We start from the raw sequence: 16,827 nt of genomic DNA on the forward strand, positions 1-16,827 counted from the left end.
GAATCCACTCCAACATGTTTCAGGCTGTGTTTTTATTCCCGCATGTAGCTTATAAAAGTGACATTTTTCAGACCTAAAAATTCAACACGGAATGTTTAAGATGAGAACAGAAGAAATAACGTATAAAACAGCCATAAAGACAAACATTACAACAGAACATTTCTGTAAAGCAATATCACAGATGCAAAGAAGTCAGCGTGTGTGGGACGTTTAGAGCTGCTGGTTTATAGTGTCTTTACAGAAAGTCATTAAGAGGCTCTTTCCTCATTAATAATGCAGACGGATCTGTGGGAGCAGCTCCAGAGCTCTGCAGTGTTACAGCTACAGGCCCGAAGCTTCAGAGGCAAAAATAAACATGATTTATCAGAAGATAACGGACAGTAAGATCACTAATTAACCCACAACAAACTCCCTCCTGCAAAACTCTAATGTGTAGTGAAATAATTCAGATTATATCATATGTTGCTTGTTTTGAGATGATTCAAGATGATGTTTGATTGTTTCCACAATTTGCATGTGACATTTATGTTTTAATTTTATTCCTGGGTATTAAATCCAGCAAATAAATAACTGCGTTAAAGGGTCCATATCCTACATATTGCTTGCATTTTTTTAAAACCGGAATTCCTCTTATGGTTATGGTTTTATGCACCAAAAAGAAGTAGAATATTCTGGTCTGAACCACACCTTATAACTTCAGTGTGAGTGGGTGGAGCTAAACTACTGTAAAGTCAACGTTTTGAAACTTTAACAGTGTTTAAACAGTAAAATAAACCCATATTCCAAAAGCACAAGGAAAATTTGATTTTGCATGATATGAATTTAAAATTTCCTGTAGAGAACGTAACTTCCAAAACAAGTCATTTGACCAGCGGGTCCAGAAACTTTTGCATAAGACTGTAAGTTAAATACGGTGAACAGTTCCATAATATTCTTCATAACAACTTCTTGATTCGAAATATTTAAGGACACAAATATTCCAAGACTGGAATCCCATTAAAATGGCAGTGAATCTGTTAGAGACTTCCTGGTTTAAAGCCAAAGGCAGGAGGAATCTGATGACCTCCTCCTTCATCAGGCTGCAGAAACCTGATCCTGCCTGGAGCAGACAACTCGACGCTGAGTCTGCGCCAGCTCTAATCGGCATAGAGGTTCATTTTGGGTGGACGTACAGTAAAATAATCCTGCTTTACAGTTTGAACACATTTTTAATCTCAATAACAAACAAAGTAATTGCTTTCACAAATATGGATCATGAAGCGATGATGTGAAACAAAATACTGATCACATTAAATACATACAGATCCTTTTTCAGCTGCTAGTGCACGTGTTAGGCAGGAAGGAACTCTTATTTTGCCCTCAGAAGCAGCATAGCATTTATAACTTTACACATTCACAAATGCTAAAGGCAAACGTTTGGCCAAAAAAAGTCAAATTTACTCAGTTACACCCCCTCTTACTCCAAATGTAGTCAATCAGCCAAGACATGTTTGGTGTCTGAAGTTTGCTAGCTTAGTTTCAGTTCTGGAGCTACGAGGCTAATGTAGCTAACAAGTATTAAACTCACCAGTTAGCATGGTGCTAACTGCATGCCTAAATGCCTCACACTGTGTGGAGTTGTTCAGTAATTTCTTTTACCCGATTTTCTCCCCAATCGTCTCCAATTCCACCCGCTAGTTAGGACTCCCCCAATCACACGATGCTATCAACGCTAGGAGAGTGAAGGCTAACACAGGCTTCCTCCGAGACCTGTGAAGCGCCACCGCTTCTTCTCGAACTGCCGCTCACGCAACGTCACTGGACAGCCGAACGCGCTCGGAGGAAAGCGCCAACCGCCAGATCTGTTACGTCAGCTAACAGACGCCTGCGCTGACTAGCATCGCGTTGGGTGATGGGGGGAGAGGGAGGGGCCATCCTACCCACCCAGAGAGAGCGAGGCCAATTGTGCTCTCTTGGACTCCCGGCTACGGATGGGTTCAGTAATTTCTAATAGACTTGATCATGTCATTTCTGAACCTTTTTACCCCTATTCGACATGATTTTACATGAGGAGGTGGGTTAATGTAAATCAACATGTCGGTGGTATCATATCCTGTAGAGAAGGAGTTTCTTAAGTAAGGAGGACCAAAGAAGCGTTTACTTGTGTTCTCTGTGGCTAAAATCAAGCCAATATGTAACATTACTTTCCCACCTCACGTGTAAAACTCAGAATATGTCAAATTACAGAAAAAAGGTTGATTTTATGTGGCGAAGTTGACTGTTTGCTGTGGATTCTCAAGCTAATCTCGATGCTAATGACGCACTGCATTCACTTCAGCAAGGTAAATTATTAAATTAACCAAAATAATGGCTAAATTAACTGTTTTGACATGTTTTTTTTTACCCTTTTCTGGACTAAAAATGGTGTGTAAATTGAGTAGCCGCTCCCATCTCTGTCATTTATATTCTTATTCTGTGCAAATCACTCATATCATCATACCATAAACATTATGGTAGTGCTGTGGTGAACTAGCATTATCCACCTCCTCATGGAATCCTATCCAAATAATCACAATGAACAGGGCTTTAGACTTTAGACTGTTACCTATAAGCTTGGACTAAAGTACATTAGCATGGCTAAAAACATTAGCAGCCATCCTACAGTTCTGTGCTAACTGTTAAAATTAATTACGGAGCTACGATAACAGAACGGATCAAATGACCTCACACCTCACCAAGTGACTAGATTAGTGGGAATGTTGGTGGGAAAAGTGTTTTTCCGCTGTGCCTGAACGTGTGGAAACAGGTAACTCAACCATTTGGCCACTTAATAAAATGGACACGTGCAAATCTCAAAAACTACTCCATCCTTAACTATTAGCTCAACGTTACGTTTGGTTGTCATTAATCACAATGACTACTGTCACAACAAACCTGCATCACTATGAGGAACTTTTTCAGGAATTGTATTTATATTTATTCATTTTTGGCAGCCTACATAAAAATATATACATTTATTTGTTTTGTACAGCAAAAGCTGTTCAGGAAATGCTGACTGTTAACAGAGGTACACTATTTTTTCACAGGCTGAGCTTCCATTACAGATTTACAGTGAATATACACTGTCTGCTATAAACGTTTGGGTGAACCCAGCATGTCTTAAATACAAATAATCATGATTTTCTTTTCTCAATTTTCTCAATTCTCAACTTACCATTGTAAAGACTAAGCAGCTTTATCCATTTCTTATTGTATCATTAGACCTCTTAGTCGAGTGTTGTATTTGATTTCATTTTGAATTAGACTCAGTTTTGGGTATGACATGTTTTAGTTGCTTAAACCTTGTTTTGCTCATATTTATCAATCTTTTGCATTGTTAAATATGCTCAGCATCTTTGCAAATGAAGGTCATGTACAGTTTAAAGGATTAGCATGTGGCTGGTATATTTTTTTCAAATAAATAACATAGTAAACAATAGCATTGAAACACAAACACAATCAATGAACTGAATTTTTGTATTTGCACTGTGTCTCACTGTTCGGTGTTTTTTTTTATGAGGCTTTTATTTATTTTATTATTGTTTGTGAACTAAAATGAACTGCCCTGAAATTTGGAGAAAAAGAGGGAAAGTGTGTAAACTAGACTTTTCTGCCAAACTATCGCTTTAAGCCATGCACCAAGACTCATTTAGAGACAATTATAAAAGACTGTAGCGCTCTAGCTGCATTAAATTAGACAGTACTGCTCAGAGGGAGAGAGAATGCTGGTCAGCAGAGACATGAGCAGACCGTCCGGTCAGAGATCAAGGAAATACAATCCCACACAATCTGAGTGGAGGACCTGAAACTCAGTCAATAAGCATCACCTATCGTTCTGTCGCCCCCCTCCAGGCACGAAGCAGACTGAACGTCCATTAACCAATCGACCTGAAGAGTGTCCGGTGTCTGCCTGTCTGGACGATGCTTCCATTTTCCCTTTAGTGCCTATAGTACCGCCTCCTCTCCCCTTCCCATCTAGGCTTTCAGCCACTGTTACTGATGGGCAGTATTTACACCACCTGTCAAGTTTTTCTTTGTTGTTTTTGCAATAACTGACCATAAAACTACCAAATGATTATTTAGACAGAACCTGCTCTTCATACAAGGAAGACACTTTTATAACTATGAAGCTTAGTGTCAAAGATAAATATACACAAAGAGCAGCTTTATGATGAACTAAACTTTTGCAGGGAAAAAAATGGAGGAAAAAAAAAAAAGAAAAGAAAAAATGTCCCCAAACTTTTGACAGCTTTTCTGTACGTTTTAATAAGTGCTGCTTCGTTATTACCACTCTTCATAAAGTCCACTTTATCATTCACATGTTTCTTTCCCATTGATGTTTTTTCCTAGCCATGCTGCTCCCTGATTGGTGGATTTTTAGCCATGCTGCTTTCTGATTGGTGGATTTTTAGCTGCGTTGTCCTCCTTTGGGGTGGTTTTGTAACCATCTTGTTCTCCTAATGGTAGATTTTGTAGCTGTGATGTTCACTGACTGGAAGATTTTCAGATTTTCCAATCTCCTATTGGTGGGTTTTTAGCTGTGCTGTTCTCTGATTGGTGGATGTTTAGCTGTACCCTTCTTATACTGGTGGATTTCAAGCCGTGCCGTTTTCCGTTCAGTGGAATTTGAGGCATTCCATTATCTTATTGGTGGATGTCTAGCTGTGGGTGGAGCCACTTTGTTACACCTTCGTTGTTGCAGTCTTAGGTTGCAAAAAAAAGGGTCTAAAACAGCCACTGGTGCGCAAACAGCACAATAAGCACTCTAAGACCACTGATTTCAACTCTTTCACCATTTGTGATTTGTCGGTTACCGTTGCAAAAATCACCTGCCTTTAATCAGCCAAGGTAGCTATATTAGCTTGCTAGCAAAATAAACTACAATTGCATATACATGGCAGGTAGGGGGCGCCAAACAGCGTTATAGTGATAAAAAAAACTACATGCACACCGTGGGTACCGTGAAGAGAAATCCACAAAAAACTGCGTTAGCTCCATTAAAAGATATCACAAGTGTCAGGATTAGCATGTAGCGCTGAACTCCCACAGCCCACATTACTGCTGGGTAACTCCCGGCTGAGTGTCAGGTAGCGTTTCCATATTAACAGGCAGGAGCAGGTGTTTTTCAGCTGAAAGCACTGTTGTGTTTTGGGAAGGTATGATGGAAATTTCCAGAAGAATCATTCTCCCAACTTCAGCACGTAGTTGACTGGAAAGCACCCGCTTTTGGACGGCTTCCCCTCTACGTGCCCGACCTGCAAACAGCAGTAAAACTGTAAACTACAGAACTGCACCAGTGATAAAAGATAAGTCATATCCAAATAATGATTTAAATCAATGATATATGAGATACTCACCCACCAGTGTGGATCATCAGCAGCGGTTACTATGATAATATCATCCTTACAGAAGGACAGCTGGTCAGAACTGCCCACCATACAGTCCACTAAAGCCTGAACCTTCCTGAGCCGCGGCCTCACAGAGCACTGACAAACACACAATAAAAACCCTTTAGTCCAGAAAACATTTACGTGTAATGCGTTCTAAATTAAAGCGATAGTTCAGTTAAAAATCAAATTTACCCAGTTCTCAGTTAGCCAAGACGTTTGGTGCTTTGTTAGTTTTATACTGGAGGCTAATGTAGCTAGCAAGTAATGGAAGCTAACACCCCACCAATTAGCATGGTGCTAACTGCATGCATAAATCATCATATATTGCCTCAAACTGTGTGGTGTTATTGTTAAATAAATTCTAATAGAGAAGTAGAAGAGTAGTAACGACAACTGGCATTACGCTACATGAACAGTGATAAAAGCTTATTCCAAGAGTTCCATTCCAGCTTATTCCACTCTCTATGGCCAAAAGTATGTGGACCCCTGACCATCACACCGATATGAGTTTGTAGGACACCCCCTTCCAAACAATGGCCATTAGTATTTGGACTTCCTCCACACCAAACTGGTAAAACCGTGTCTTTACGGAGCTCGTTTTGTGCACAGGCACTCAGACATGCTGGAACAGGAACGGTTCTTCCCAAACTGCTGACACAAAGCTGGAAGCATATAATTGTGTGAAAAGTCTTTTGTATCCTGTAGCATTAACATCCCCCTTCACTGGAACTAAGCGGCCTGAAAAACAGCCCAGCCCATTATCCCTCCTCCACCAAACTTTACTGCTGGCACTATGCATTCCGGTAGGTGGCGTTCTCCTGGCATCCATCAGATTCATCATCAGACTGTCAGGTAGAGAAGAATGATTCATCACTCCAGAGGACGTTTCCACTACTCCAGAGTCCAGTGGCGGCCTCCTTTACACCACTCCAGCCGACACTTGGCATTGCGCATAGTGATCTTAGGCTTGTGTGCAGCTGCTTGGCCACAAAAACCCACTTAATGAAGCTCCTGATGCACAGTTCTTGGCTGATGTTGCTTTCAGAGGCAGATTAAAAGAATTGGAGATTTCTTGCACTACGTCAGCACTCGTGGCCCCACTCTGTGAGTCATGGCTGAGCTATTGTTGCTCATAGACGCTTCCATTTCACAATAAACACACTTACAGTTGGCTGGGGCAGATCTAGCAGGGCAGAAATTTCGGTGGAAAAGGTGGCATCCTATAACAGTGCCATGTTTAAAGTCACTGGGTTCTTCAATACAACCCATTCTACTGCCAGTGTTTGTCTATAGAGATTGCATGACTAAGTGTTTGATTTTATTCCTCTGTTAGCAATGAGTGTGGCTTAAACAGCTCAACTCAAAAACTAAACACGTCTTGACTGATAGGCTGAAAATGGTGTAAACTTGATTTTCTGAACTGTTGCAGTAACAGTGGCAGAGTTTGGTTCGTTACCATGGCGTTCTTGCGTGAACGTGGTGGTGGCAGTATGAGGGGCACTGAGGCATTAGGGCTAGCATTAGCATTAGCCTGAGCATTAGCATTAGGTGTTCTGGTGGTCAAACTGCAGTAGAGTTCCTCCACGCTGCTTCCGGAACCTGGAGAACCCGAACCTGGAGAACCGGATACAGACTTTCCCTGACCTCCACTGCTTGTTCTCCGATATGATGTGGTCTTCTCTGAACTGCATACACAGAGAGAGAGAGCTGAGCAGAGTAGCACACTCAGGATTCACACAGCAGCTACAAGCTAGATACAGTCATGTGTGAAAGTCTGGGCACCCCGGTCATATTCCATGATTTGTTGATTTTTGCCTGAGACTCATATTCATGGAACAATTTGAGTGTGTTCTCTGTAGAGGATGTGTTAAAATGCAAGTCTAACTGGGGGTGTTAAAACCTTTATGATGCATGACGTGAAATTTCATCATGTAATGTGAGATTCTTTTTTAAACATTATTTGAAAACACCAGCTGTTTTTGATATTTCATGACGAGTGACCCGAAATTTTAATATTTTTACATTAACCTACTTTTTTTTTACATGAATCTATAGGTTTTTCGCCTCTTCTGAAAAGAAACCATTTTGGAGACATGAAGTTTTGTTCTAACAGCAACGCATTGTTAATCACATTTTAATATTTTCAGTTTTGCAGGTCATTCACTTCATAAAACACTTAAAAATGAACTCAAACTTGAAGATGCATTTACAAGATGTCTCCACTAGATGTCAGTGCTAAGCACCATGACAAGGATGACCAGTATTGTTTCAAAAGCAGTTTAGTTCCTATTGAAAACTTGTTCAAACTCTAAAATAACAGTTTAGATCAGGGGTGACTCAACCTCTAAAAGAGCCATATTAAAAATCTCAACAAATCTGTGGGCCAGTTGTGTTTTTATTTTATTTTCACTTAACATTTTGCCATGAGCCCAACTCAAAATATGCCAAAACTGCAACAGCAAAAAATACTCACTAAATACCTGCATGATTCAAAAGTAATTCTAAATAAAAACAAGTTGTTTCATATAAAACAACAGACTACATTAGCTGCAGATCACTGTTAAACCTCTTTAAATGTCCCCAATCTACAGAAGGTTTTTAAAAACTGCCCATTTGCTTGAAACTAGACACCTGCCATCTTTTTTTTTGTTTTTTTTTGTGGTGCTGTCCCATAGATCCTTGTTGGGGAGGGGGTGGGAGCACACATTAAGTTGCAGTGAATGCTGGGAACTGTAATGCAGCTGATGGTGACATGGGCTAATATTAATAGAAAATTTAAAATCATTTTGTGGGCTGAATAGGATTGTGCCACAGGCCTGACTTGGCCTGCGGGCCTTGTGTTTGGCACATGGAGCTTAGATGATAATTTAAATGACAGTTTTTCAACACACTACTAATACACAGTACTAACGTGCTGCCCCTAGTTGACTCCAAGGCTCGTCTTTAGGCCAAATTTGTGCTTGCAAGTGCAACTACATGAGGTTTTTTACATAATAAAGGGCTACTGCAATTTAAGACATAGGAAGTGTTTGCCTTGAAACCATAGAAACCAGTCCTACTTACGCGACAGGCCCTATGGAGCTGTGTGTTGGTAAAGGTTGTCCCTCCCAGGACACCGTCTGTCTCTTCAGCGCGGTGGCAGAGCGGGGTGAGCGAGGCAACGCTCCCGAGGCCTCAGACAGCGGGGAGGGGGGGCTGTTCCTAAAAGACCCCCCAGAGGAGCTGGAGCTGTGGCGGGAGTGAGATTCCTGCACTGAGATGCTGATCTGAGGGTCCGAACGACCTACAGCAACACGAAGTAAACAATACAAACTTCAGTATTGGAAGAAAATCAGTTTAGCGACTTCAAGTGAGGATAACATGACCAAGCAGTATTACATCAACACTCAGAGCACCACAATGGAAACTAGAATAATGTATTAATATTGCTGTTTTTAAAATGTTCACTTTATAAAGAATAGCTGGGTTGCTAATGCTGGTTATTAGCAGTTATTAACATAACTACTATGAATTATTCAAAATCTAATTTAAATCAGTGTCTACTACCAATTATTCATTAACTACAATGAATTAGTCAGTAAATTTTATTCAATAAGGACTATGAATTTCTCAGTAATGACTGTGTATTATTCAGTAACACAATTAAGGATATTTAATCAGGAATTATTCAGTTATTATTGCAAAGTGGCTTGTTGCGAGTGACTGACCTCTCTGTATGGACTTGGCAGGGAGCGGAGGGGGCGTGGAGCCGCCAGAGGGGGCGCTGTTGGCCGGCGGGTTGCGGTACAGAAAGTCCACATTCTGGTAGGTTTTATTGGTCACGCTGGTGCTGAAACTCCAGGGGCTATTCCCACCACTGACAGCAGGGGGCAGAGGAGAGCGCAGGCTTCTGGGTGGGCTGACCTGCATCAACAATACAGATATAAAACACGTGACGAGAAAAAAACAAACCAGGTTTTTGGATGTCGGATCATTTAGGGTGATTTAAGACTGTATAGTCATTCAAGCATATGTGAAAAACACTTTATTGAACATATTTCAAATTTCACACTGACAAATGAAGTAAAAGTATTTATTTTTGTTAGTTTTAACATCAAACTATTCTTCTTTGCATATTTGTGTACCCCATATTTGCTCAGCTCTAAACTCAAAACATTTCCTGGCCACTTTATCAGAAACCCCTCCACCTTGCTGGTGTACAGTTAGAGACTTTAGCTCTAATGTATCTGTTGATGCTCAGTTTGTGTTGGCTATCCTTTGGCCCACAAAGCTGCTTTTGGTTGGATATTTCTAGGTGGACGCTCCACTCTCAACCTTGCAGTGACACTGACATCCGAAAAGATGGGCTACATTGTATAACTGTACACCTGCATAGTGGCCCTATAAAGTATGTGTTTCAGCAGTGGCCAATGAGAGGCAGCACAAGGTAGGTGTTTCTAATAAAGTGGCCAGTAAGTGGAAGCACAAGGTAGATGTTTCTAATAAAAAGGGCAGTTAGTGGAAGTACTTAGTAGGTGTTTCTAATAAAGTGGCCAGTTAATGGAAATATATAGTAGGTGTTTCTAATAAAGTGGCCAGTTAGTGGAGGCACAAGGCAGATGTTTCTAATAAAGTGGCCAGTTAGTGGAAGTATACAGTAGGTGTTTCTAATAAAGTGGCCAGTTAGTGGAAGTACATGGTAGGTGTTTCTAATAAACTGGCCAGTGAGTGGAAGCACAAGGCAGATGTTTCTAATAAAGTGGCCAGTTAGTGGAAGTATATAGTAGGTGTTTCTAATAAAGTGGCCAGTTAGTGGAATCACTAGGTAAGTGTTTCTGATTAAGTGGCCAGTTAGTTAAAGTATATAGTAGACGTTTCCAATAAAGTGGCCAGTTAGTGGAAGCACAAGGTAGGTGTTTCTAATAAAGTGGCCAGTGAGTGAAAGTACAAGTTAAGGCATTTCATATTCATTGTTATTTAAGGTTCATGTAAAAAGTGTAGGATACAAACCCTCTCGTCCAGGTCATCCTCGCTGTCGTACATGTCCTGCGGAGTTTCCCACATGTACTCCACATGGATCTGGGAGTTAAACTTCCCACTGTGAGCCAGCTCCAGCTGAATACAGACACACATACAAACACAGAGACAGAGACAGTCTGTTTAGAACTGCAGCTGTGATTCTCACATTAACCCTTAGAAGGTGCAGTTATCGTCAGCAATAATGAATGTATACTGTACTTTTATATCTCAGTAGTAAAACAAGTGGAGAAATTGTGTTGTACATGCAGATTCAACTCTTTCAATGCATACCACAGTTGTGTTTGTAAGTAGAGGAGAAGGTATAAGTTTTTTGACACCTTATTGTCATTTTTTGACAAAAAAATTCAGAAGGGCTGATTCAAACCTGCCGATGTATATGTAATTCAATGTAAATGTGATTCAATATGTAACTGCCATTATTCATATTATTTGTTATTACACTTAAGTAGTATATGAAAATGACAGTAATAACTAAAAGTCAAACTACAGCTGCAGGTCAAACCCAAGCAGGTTCTGTTTCAGCTTCACAAGTCTGGCACCGTTCCTTGATCTGGTATTAGCAGCGAAGGCTTTAGCTTTAAATAAGTGCTACTCTAGAACACTAGGTGGCACTGTGCACCTTTGTTTGGTTTCAGTAAGTGCCATTACAGTTTTTTCACTTAGGTTTATGACACACTGTGTCATGTAGGTGGAGCAGATAATGTCAGGTCAAACGCACCAGCTCTACACACTGTGAGTGCTGCAGTCTCTTAGCGATGTCCAGCGCAGTCTCACCAGCTGAGTTCACTGAAGATGAGAAGGAGAGCAAGTTAACAAAAAACGAAAAGAACCTTTTACCCTTTAACCTGTGTCCATTACCTGTTTCTGCTTCATCCGAAACACCTACTATATACTTCCACTAACTGGCCACTTTATTAGAAACACCTACCTTGTACTTCCACTAACTGGCCACTTTATTAGAAACACCTACTATATATTTCCACTAACTGGCCACTTTATTAGAAACACCTACTATATATTTCCAATTAACTGGCCACTTTATTAGAAACACTAAGCTCTACTTTGTAGATGTACAGTTACAGACTGTAGCCCATCTGTTGGGCTGTTGCACAGTTTATCAGCCCTCCTCCACTCATCATTGGTCATTTTCTGACCACAAGACTGCTGTTGTCCAGATACTAAGCAGGTGGTGGTCCATTCTCAGCACAGCAGTGACATTGACATGGTAGTGTGCGTGGTGCTGGTATAAGTGTATCAGACACAGCAGTTTTTGCAGGAGTTTTTATGCATGTCAGTGTCACTGCTAGGCTGAGAGCGGACCGGCCACCCAAAAATGACCAGATAGGAGCAGCTCTGTGGTCAGAAACTGACTACTGATGAAGTGCTAGAGCAGGGGCGTCAAACACAACCACTAGAAGGGCCATATTAAAAAATCTCAACAAATCTGTGGGCCAGAGGACGTGCATGTTTTTATTTCATTTTTAATCAACATTTTTCAACATTTTCCTGTGACCCGAGCTGACCACTGTATTTAAATGTGTATATACTAATATTAATAGAAAATGTAAATAATTTTGTGGGCCGGATAGGATTTCACCACGGGCCTGATGAGGCTTGCAGGCCTTGTGTTTGACATGTATGGGCTGAATGACAGACAACACAACCTGTCCATGAACAGGTGAGTGACAGTCTAACTGTACACCAGTGAGGTGGAGTGGAATGTAAATGTGTGTGTTTGTGTGTCTGTGTGGGTGTGTTTGTGTGTGTACCTGTGTGTAAGGTAGCTTTCCCCTTCAGCAGCAGTTTTAAACACTCAGGTTTGTTGTACGTCGCACTGTAGTGTAGAGCTGTGTTCCCTTCCACTGTCTTTTTCTCTAGACAGCCACTGTGAGGAACACACAAACATAAGATTTCAGAGGGTAACGCCACAGTGCACACAAAGAACACGGCATACTTAGGCCCAATCCCATTTCACTCCTCACCCCTACCACTTAGCCCTGACCACTCCGTTTTGCACATTCACGCCTAGGGGTAAGGGTGTCCTGATTCCTGTTGAGGGGTAGTGTAGATGTCTCTGGGCGAAGTGTAAGAGCTACATGACCCTCTAGATGGAGGTTTTTCAGAGACACACTCCAAACAGAGTGTTAGGAGAAAAAAAGAAAAACCAGCACAAGCGACCAAAGAAACACACAAATGTGAGAATTTTCTCTGTTAAAAAATGACAATAACCATTATACTATCTTAGTTTAATGTCACTTCAGTGTATTATGGTCATTTTCTTCATATCAAGCATTCATACTATGCTGATGTCTTGGTAGCTAGTTAAATTTCTCGTTCCACCTTAATAATAAATAATTGTCCCTCTTTTAAAGTTATATAATGCCCTAAATGTAACTAAAGCCCAGCAGTAAGGAGCTGAACTTTACCCTCCTCTGCTATCACTGCAGACCGGCAGGGTCGCCTACAGAGCAGCACTAGAAGCTGTTAATGAACTAATGATCTTCTTTATTTGAGGGTCCCATTTCAAAGATTTCAGCCAAGGGGCGAGGTGACACTTGAAAACAAAGGGTAGGGGTAAAAGTAAGAAATGGGAGTGGGCCTTAAAGTACCCTAACTCAGCCTACTCATATATATATATATATATATATATATATATGTACACACACACATAGATTATATAACCGGTGGTGGGCTAACTTGCCCACCATAAACAGTAAAATCTCAAAAATATAGACAATAATAGAGTCTCCAGACAGACTATGAAGCATACAGTCTCTCTTTTGTGTGTTTATTTATAGTCACGTTTAAAAGGTAGCGCTTAAACTGTTGTTCAGTAGCAATATGCACTCCAAGAGGCTGAGATGCCAAACTGCATTTATGAATTAATGGATTTCATTAAAATTAGATATTAAAATGAGATTCAGTGTTTCTCAGGTGTTCCAGGTGGACACTAAGGTAAAAAGCAAAGGTAAGACTAAACTACAACCACACTTAAAACTCACCAGTTCTGTGTGAGGAAATCAACCAGAGCCAGAGAACTTTTCTCTGCCAAACGCACTGCCAGATGGAGAGGAGTCTCCTTCAGATCCTAGAGAGAGAGAGAGAGAGAGAGAGGGAGAGAGAGAGAGAGAGAGAGAAGGAAAAGAGGGCAAGTCAAAGAGAGAAAAAAAGAGGAAATGAGAGAAAGGTAAATAGAGGAACAAAAGAAAGAAAAAAGGAAAAAGAGGGCAAGTCAAAAAGTGCAAGTGAGAGAAACATAAATAGAGCGAAAGAAAAGAGGGAAAGAAAGAGAAAAAACAGAGAGGGAGAGAGTAAAACAGAGAGGAAAGAAAGAAAGAAGCAAAGAGGGCAAGTCAAAGTGAGAAAGAGTGAGCAAAAGATAAATAGAGCCAAAGAAAAGAGAAATAGAAAAAACAAAGGGAGCGAATAAAAGAGGAAAGAAAGAAAGGAGAAGGAAAAGAAAGCAAGTCAAAGAGAGAGAGTAAGAGAGAGAAAGGAAAGAAAAGAGGGAAAGAAAAAGAAAAAAACAGGGAAAGTGTAAAATAAAGAGGAAAGAAAGAAAGAAAAGAAAGGAAGAAGAAGAGAAAGAGGGCAAAGTCAGAGAGCGAAATTGAGAGAAAAAAAAAAAGAAAATGAGAAAAGAAAAGCAAGAACAACAGAGTGAGACAGAGCATGAATAAGAATGAGAGGGTGAATGAGGGGACGAAAGAAAAAAAACAAAAAAGTCATTTTTTGACCCAGTCTGAGCTCTTTAGATCGCCACAGCCTCAAAACTCAGTCTTACAATAATAAACACGCACGCGCTGCGGTGGGATTCCGCGGCCCTCGAGTGGAGGAGGCCAAAACAGATCTGATTAGAGACGAAGGAAGGAGAGGAAACGCGGGATTAAAGGACTGAGAGAGAGAGAGAGGGAGAGAGAGAGAGAGAGTGTAACAGTAAGGGAAGTGATGTCATTACCATGTCTGGCGTTAATGAATGACTGCACTGAAAAGCATCTACTAGAAGCAGTTGAGCCGTAAATCACACCCTCCTACGCCAAGCACACACTGATTTAAGACGAAATTTGGTGCACAGCAGCCCCCCTCCCCTAAACCTCAACCCTCCCCAACAACCATGATGAAGGTTTTATCTCCAGAACACCCGAGTGACTAACCCGACGGGAGCCCACTCCACACGCTGACCGTAAGAGACGGATCACACCGAAAGCTTTTCCTAAAGCTAAAAAAGAAGAAAGCATTTCTTTCAAGTTTTCCTATTTTTGAAGGTTGTTTCTTTATTGTCTTCACTTCTTCTCGCTGACACAAGCATCATAACTGCCAGTCAGCTGTATTTTTAGCATTTATTTATTCCAAGTCAGTTTGGAGTGTTTCTATTGGTGCATTTATCATGGAATTTTGACACAATGTAAAGGTTTCGTATCATGTCAAAAAGTGAAAAATTACAAAAAAAGGTACAAGGGACAGCGACGATAAACATAGCTAGCTATTTCTTCCACAGGTATACTCAGAAAGTTCTGACTACACATTTGAAAGTGTCCTTTTTCGTACACATATTAAAATGATAGCTAGCTGACTTTGGAGAGGAGCTACTAACTAGCTAGTCAGTGAATCTGCTGTTATTGTTTGCTATCCGGTGTGGACCAGAGGAGGCTGGGTTCCCCTTTTGAGTCTTGGTTCCTCTCAAGGTTTCTTCCTCTTGCTCTTAGGGAGTTTGTCCTTGCCACTGTCACCATTGGCGACACTCATGGGGGCTCGAACCTGGATTTTTCTGTAAAGTTGCTTTGTGACAACACCTGTTGTAAAAAGTGCTATATAAATAAACTTTGACTTGACTTGAATCTACTGTTATTTACCCACTTTGCCTTTTTAAAATTGATCTACTGACTAGCAGACATGGTTCTGCTACCGAAAACAGGAGATCACTGGTTGCTAGAAAGCTAGCTGGTCAGTGATGTGTAGTCTAATGAAGGACAACCCTCAACATGGTGGTGGTAGTATGAGGGAACACTGATTGAGGGAGGGGGAGAACAATGAGAACTTGGGATGAAGTTCTGGGCGGCTTCTGTCTGTGAGCCTTCTGTATGAGATCCCCCCTCATAGCTGTAGTAGGACTGATGCAGGACTGAGGAACAGGGAGGAGATGGGGTGGTGATGGGCATTGCAAACCCTTCGTCATGAGAACGGAAAGTGAGGATGTGAATTTATAGGGCGTTAGATTGGAAGAGGGAGGGGTTTTGGCTATGCACCTCCCCCCCAAACTTCAGCTGTAACATAACTACATTCAGAACACCTCATTAACCTTAATGATGATATGGAGGTGATGCACATTACAGGCTGTACAACATAACATGACACTCCTGTATTGTGCTATATTTGAATTTCAGAACAGAACCAGCTGTCACTGAATTTTAAACGATGAATATATTGTTTTCTTTTCCAAAATACTGTTAAAAGCACATACTGAAACTTTTTTGGCTCAAAGGTGGTTTAAACACTTGAAGGGTTGAAGTGCTGATGAGTGACATCACAACAACAGGGTAAAGTTTGGCTTTATTCCACTGTCACAAACATAATTCAGCCTGTGAGATGATTCTGAGTGGTTTGGTGTGAAATGGTTCAGATTTCTTTACAGTGGTGGTGAAAGGAACCAGGGGTCGCCATGACTACAACACAAATAGAGACATTTTATTTACTATCCAAAACAACCAGTGAACCTACACGTGTCTTCTGATTTTTACGTGGAATGCTAATGATGGGAAAATAGTGGAAAATCTGAAATAATAAGTTTTCTTTGGGGACTATTTTGCCTCACAGTGCCCTTCATATTATGTATCTCTCCACCATGAATGGATTTTAAGGCCAAAATCTTCTCAAACCTACCATAAAACAGTGACTCAGATATCAGGCAGTGTATTTATAACCATTTCATGTAATAACTTTCTGTGAGGGAGCTTTTAGAGGTGGACGTCTGGTTCCTATCAGAAAAACTCAAAGTTGACTTGTGTGTGTTACCTGATCAGGTATGTGGGCAGGTTTGGAGAGGTCCTGCCCCTCAGCGTAAAGCTGCAGTAAAGCTGTGATGTCTCTGGACTTTATAGTGTCGTACACACGCAGAGGCTCCGACTGTTCTTTAGGCAGCACGTAGCGTCTCTCCACGTACTTGGCCATGATGTACTCCTTACGTGCATTCCTGACATGCGCATATACACACAAACACACAGATGTTTACCCAACCACGCTGAGGGAGGAAGATTATCCTCTCAGATTATTCAGATATTGAGCCCAACATATTTTATATATATATATATATATATATATATATATATATATATATATATATATATATATATATATATATATATATATAAATGGAATTGTTACTCAGTGAATTCAAATAATA

General features: G+C 40.7%; 1 protein-coding gene across 1 annotated transcript in view; it reads right to left on the reverse strand.

Moving 5' to 3' along the window:
• Nucleotides 1-2,372: 2,372 nt before the first annotated feature.
• The window catches only part of asap3 (ArfGAP with SH3 domain, ankyrin repeat and PH domain 3), a 56,895-nt gene continuing 42,440 nt past the window's right edge, over nucleotides 2,373-16,827 (reverse strand). Inside the window, exons 17-26 of the mRNA XM_036593334.1 lie at nucleotides 16,440-16,617; nucleotides 13,430-13,515; nucleotides 12,197-12,312; nucleotides 11,146-11,213; nucleotides 10,398-10,502; nucleotides 9,116-9,311; nucleotides 8,472-8,691; nucleotides 6,865-7,093; nucleotides 5,376-5,504; nucleotides 2,373-5,273 (exon numbers count right to left, since the gene is read on the reverse strand). Coding sequence (XP_036449227.1) covers nucleotides 5,199-5,273; nucleotides 5,376-5,504; nucleotides 6,865-7,093; nucleotides 8,472-8,691; nucleotides 9,116-9,311; nucleotides 10,398-10,502; nucleotides 11,146-11,213; nucleotides 12,197-12,312; nucleotides 13,430-13,515; nucleotides 16,440-16,617 — 1,402 coding nt within the window. The 3' untranslated portion in view covers nucleotides 2,373-5,198. The remainder of the gene's footprint in view (nucleotides 5,274-5,375; nucleotides 5,505-6,864; nucleotides 7,094-8,471; nucleotides 8,692-9,115; nucleotides 9,312-10,397; nucleotides 10,503-11,145; nucleotides 11,214-12,196; nucleotides 12,313-13,429; nucleotides 13,516-16,439; nucleotides 16,618-16,827) is intronic.

Source organism: Colossoma macropomum, unplaced genomic scaffold (genome assembly GCF_904425465.1).
Source record: "Colossoma macropomum unplaced genomic scaffold, Colossoma_macropomum, whole genome shotgun sequence".
NCBI classification, from domain to species: Eukaryota; Metazoa; Chordata; class Actinopteri; order Characiformes; family Serrasalmidae; genus Colossoma; species Colossoma macropomum.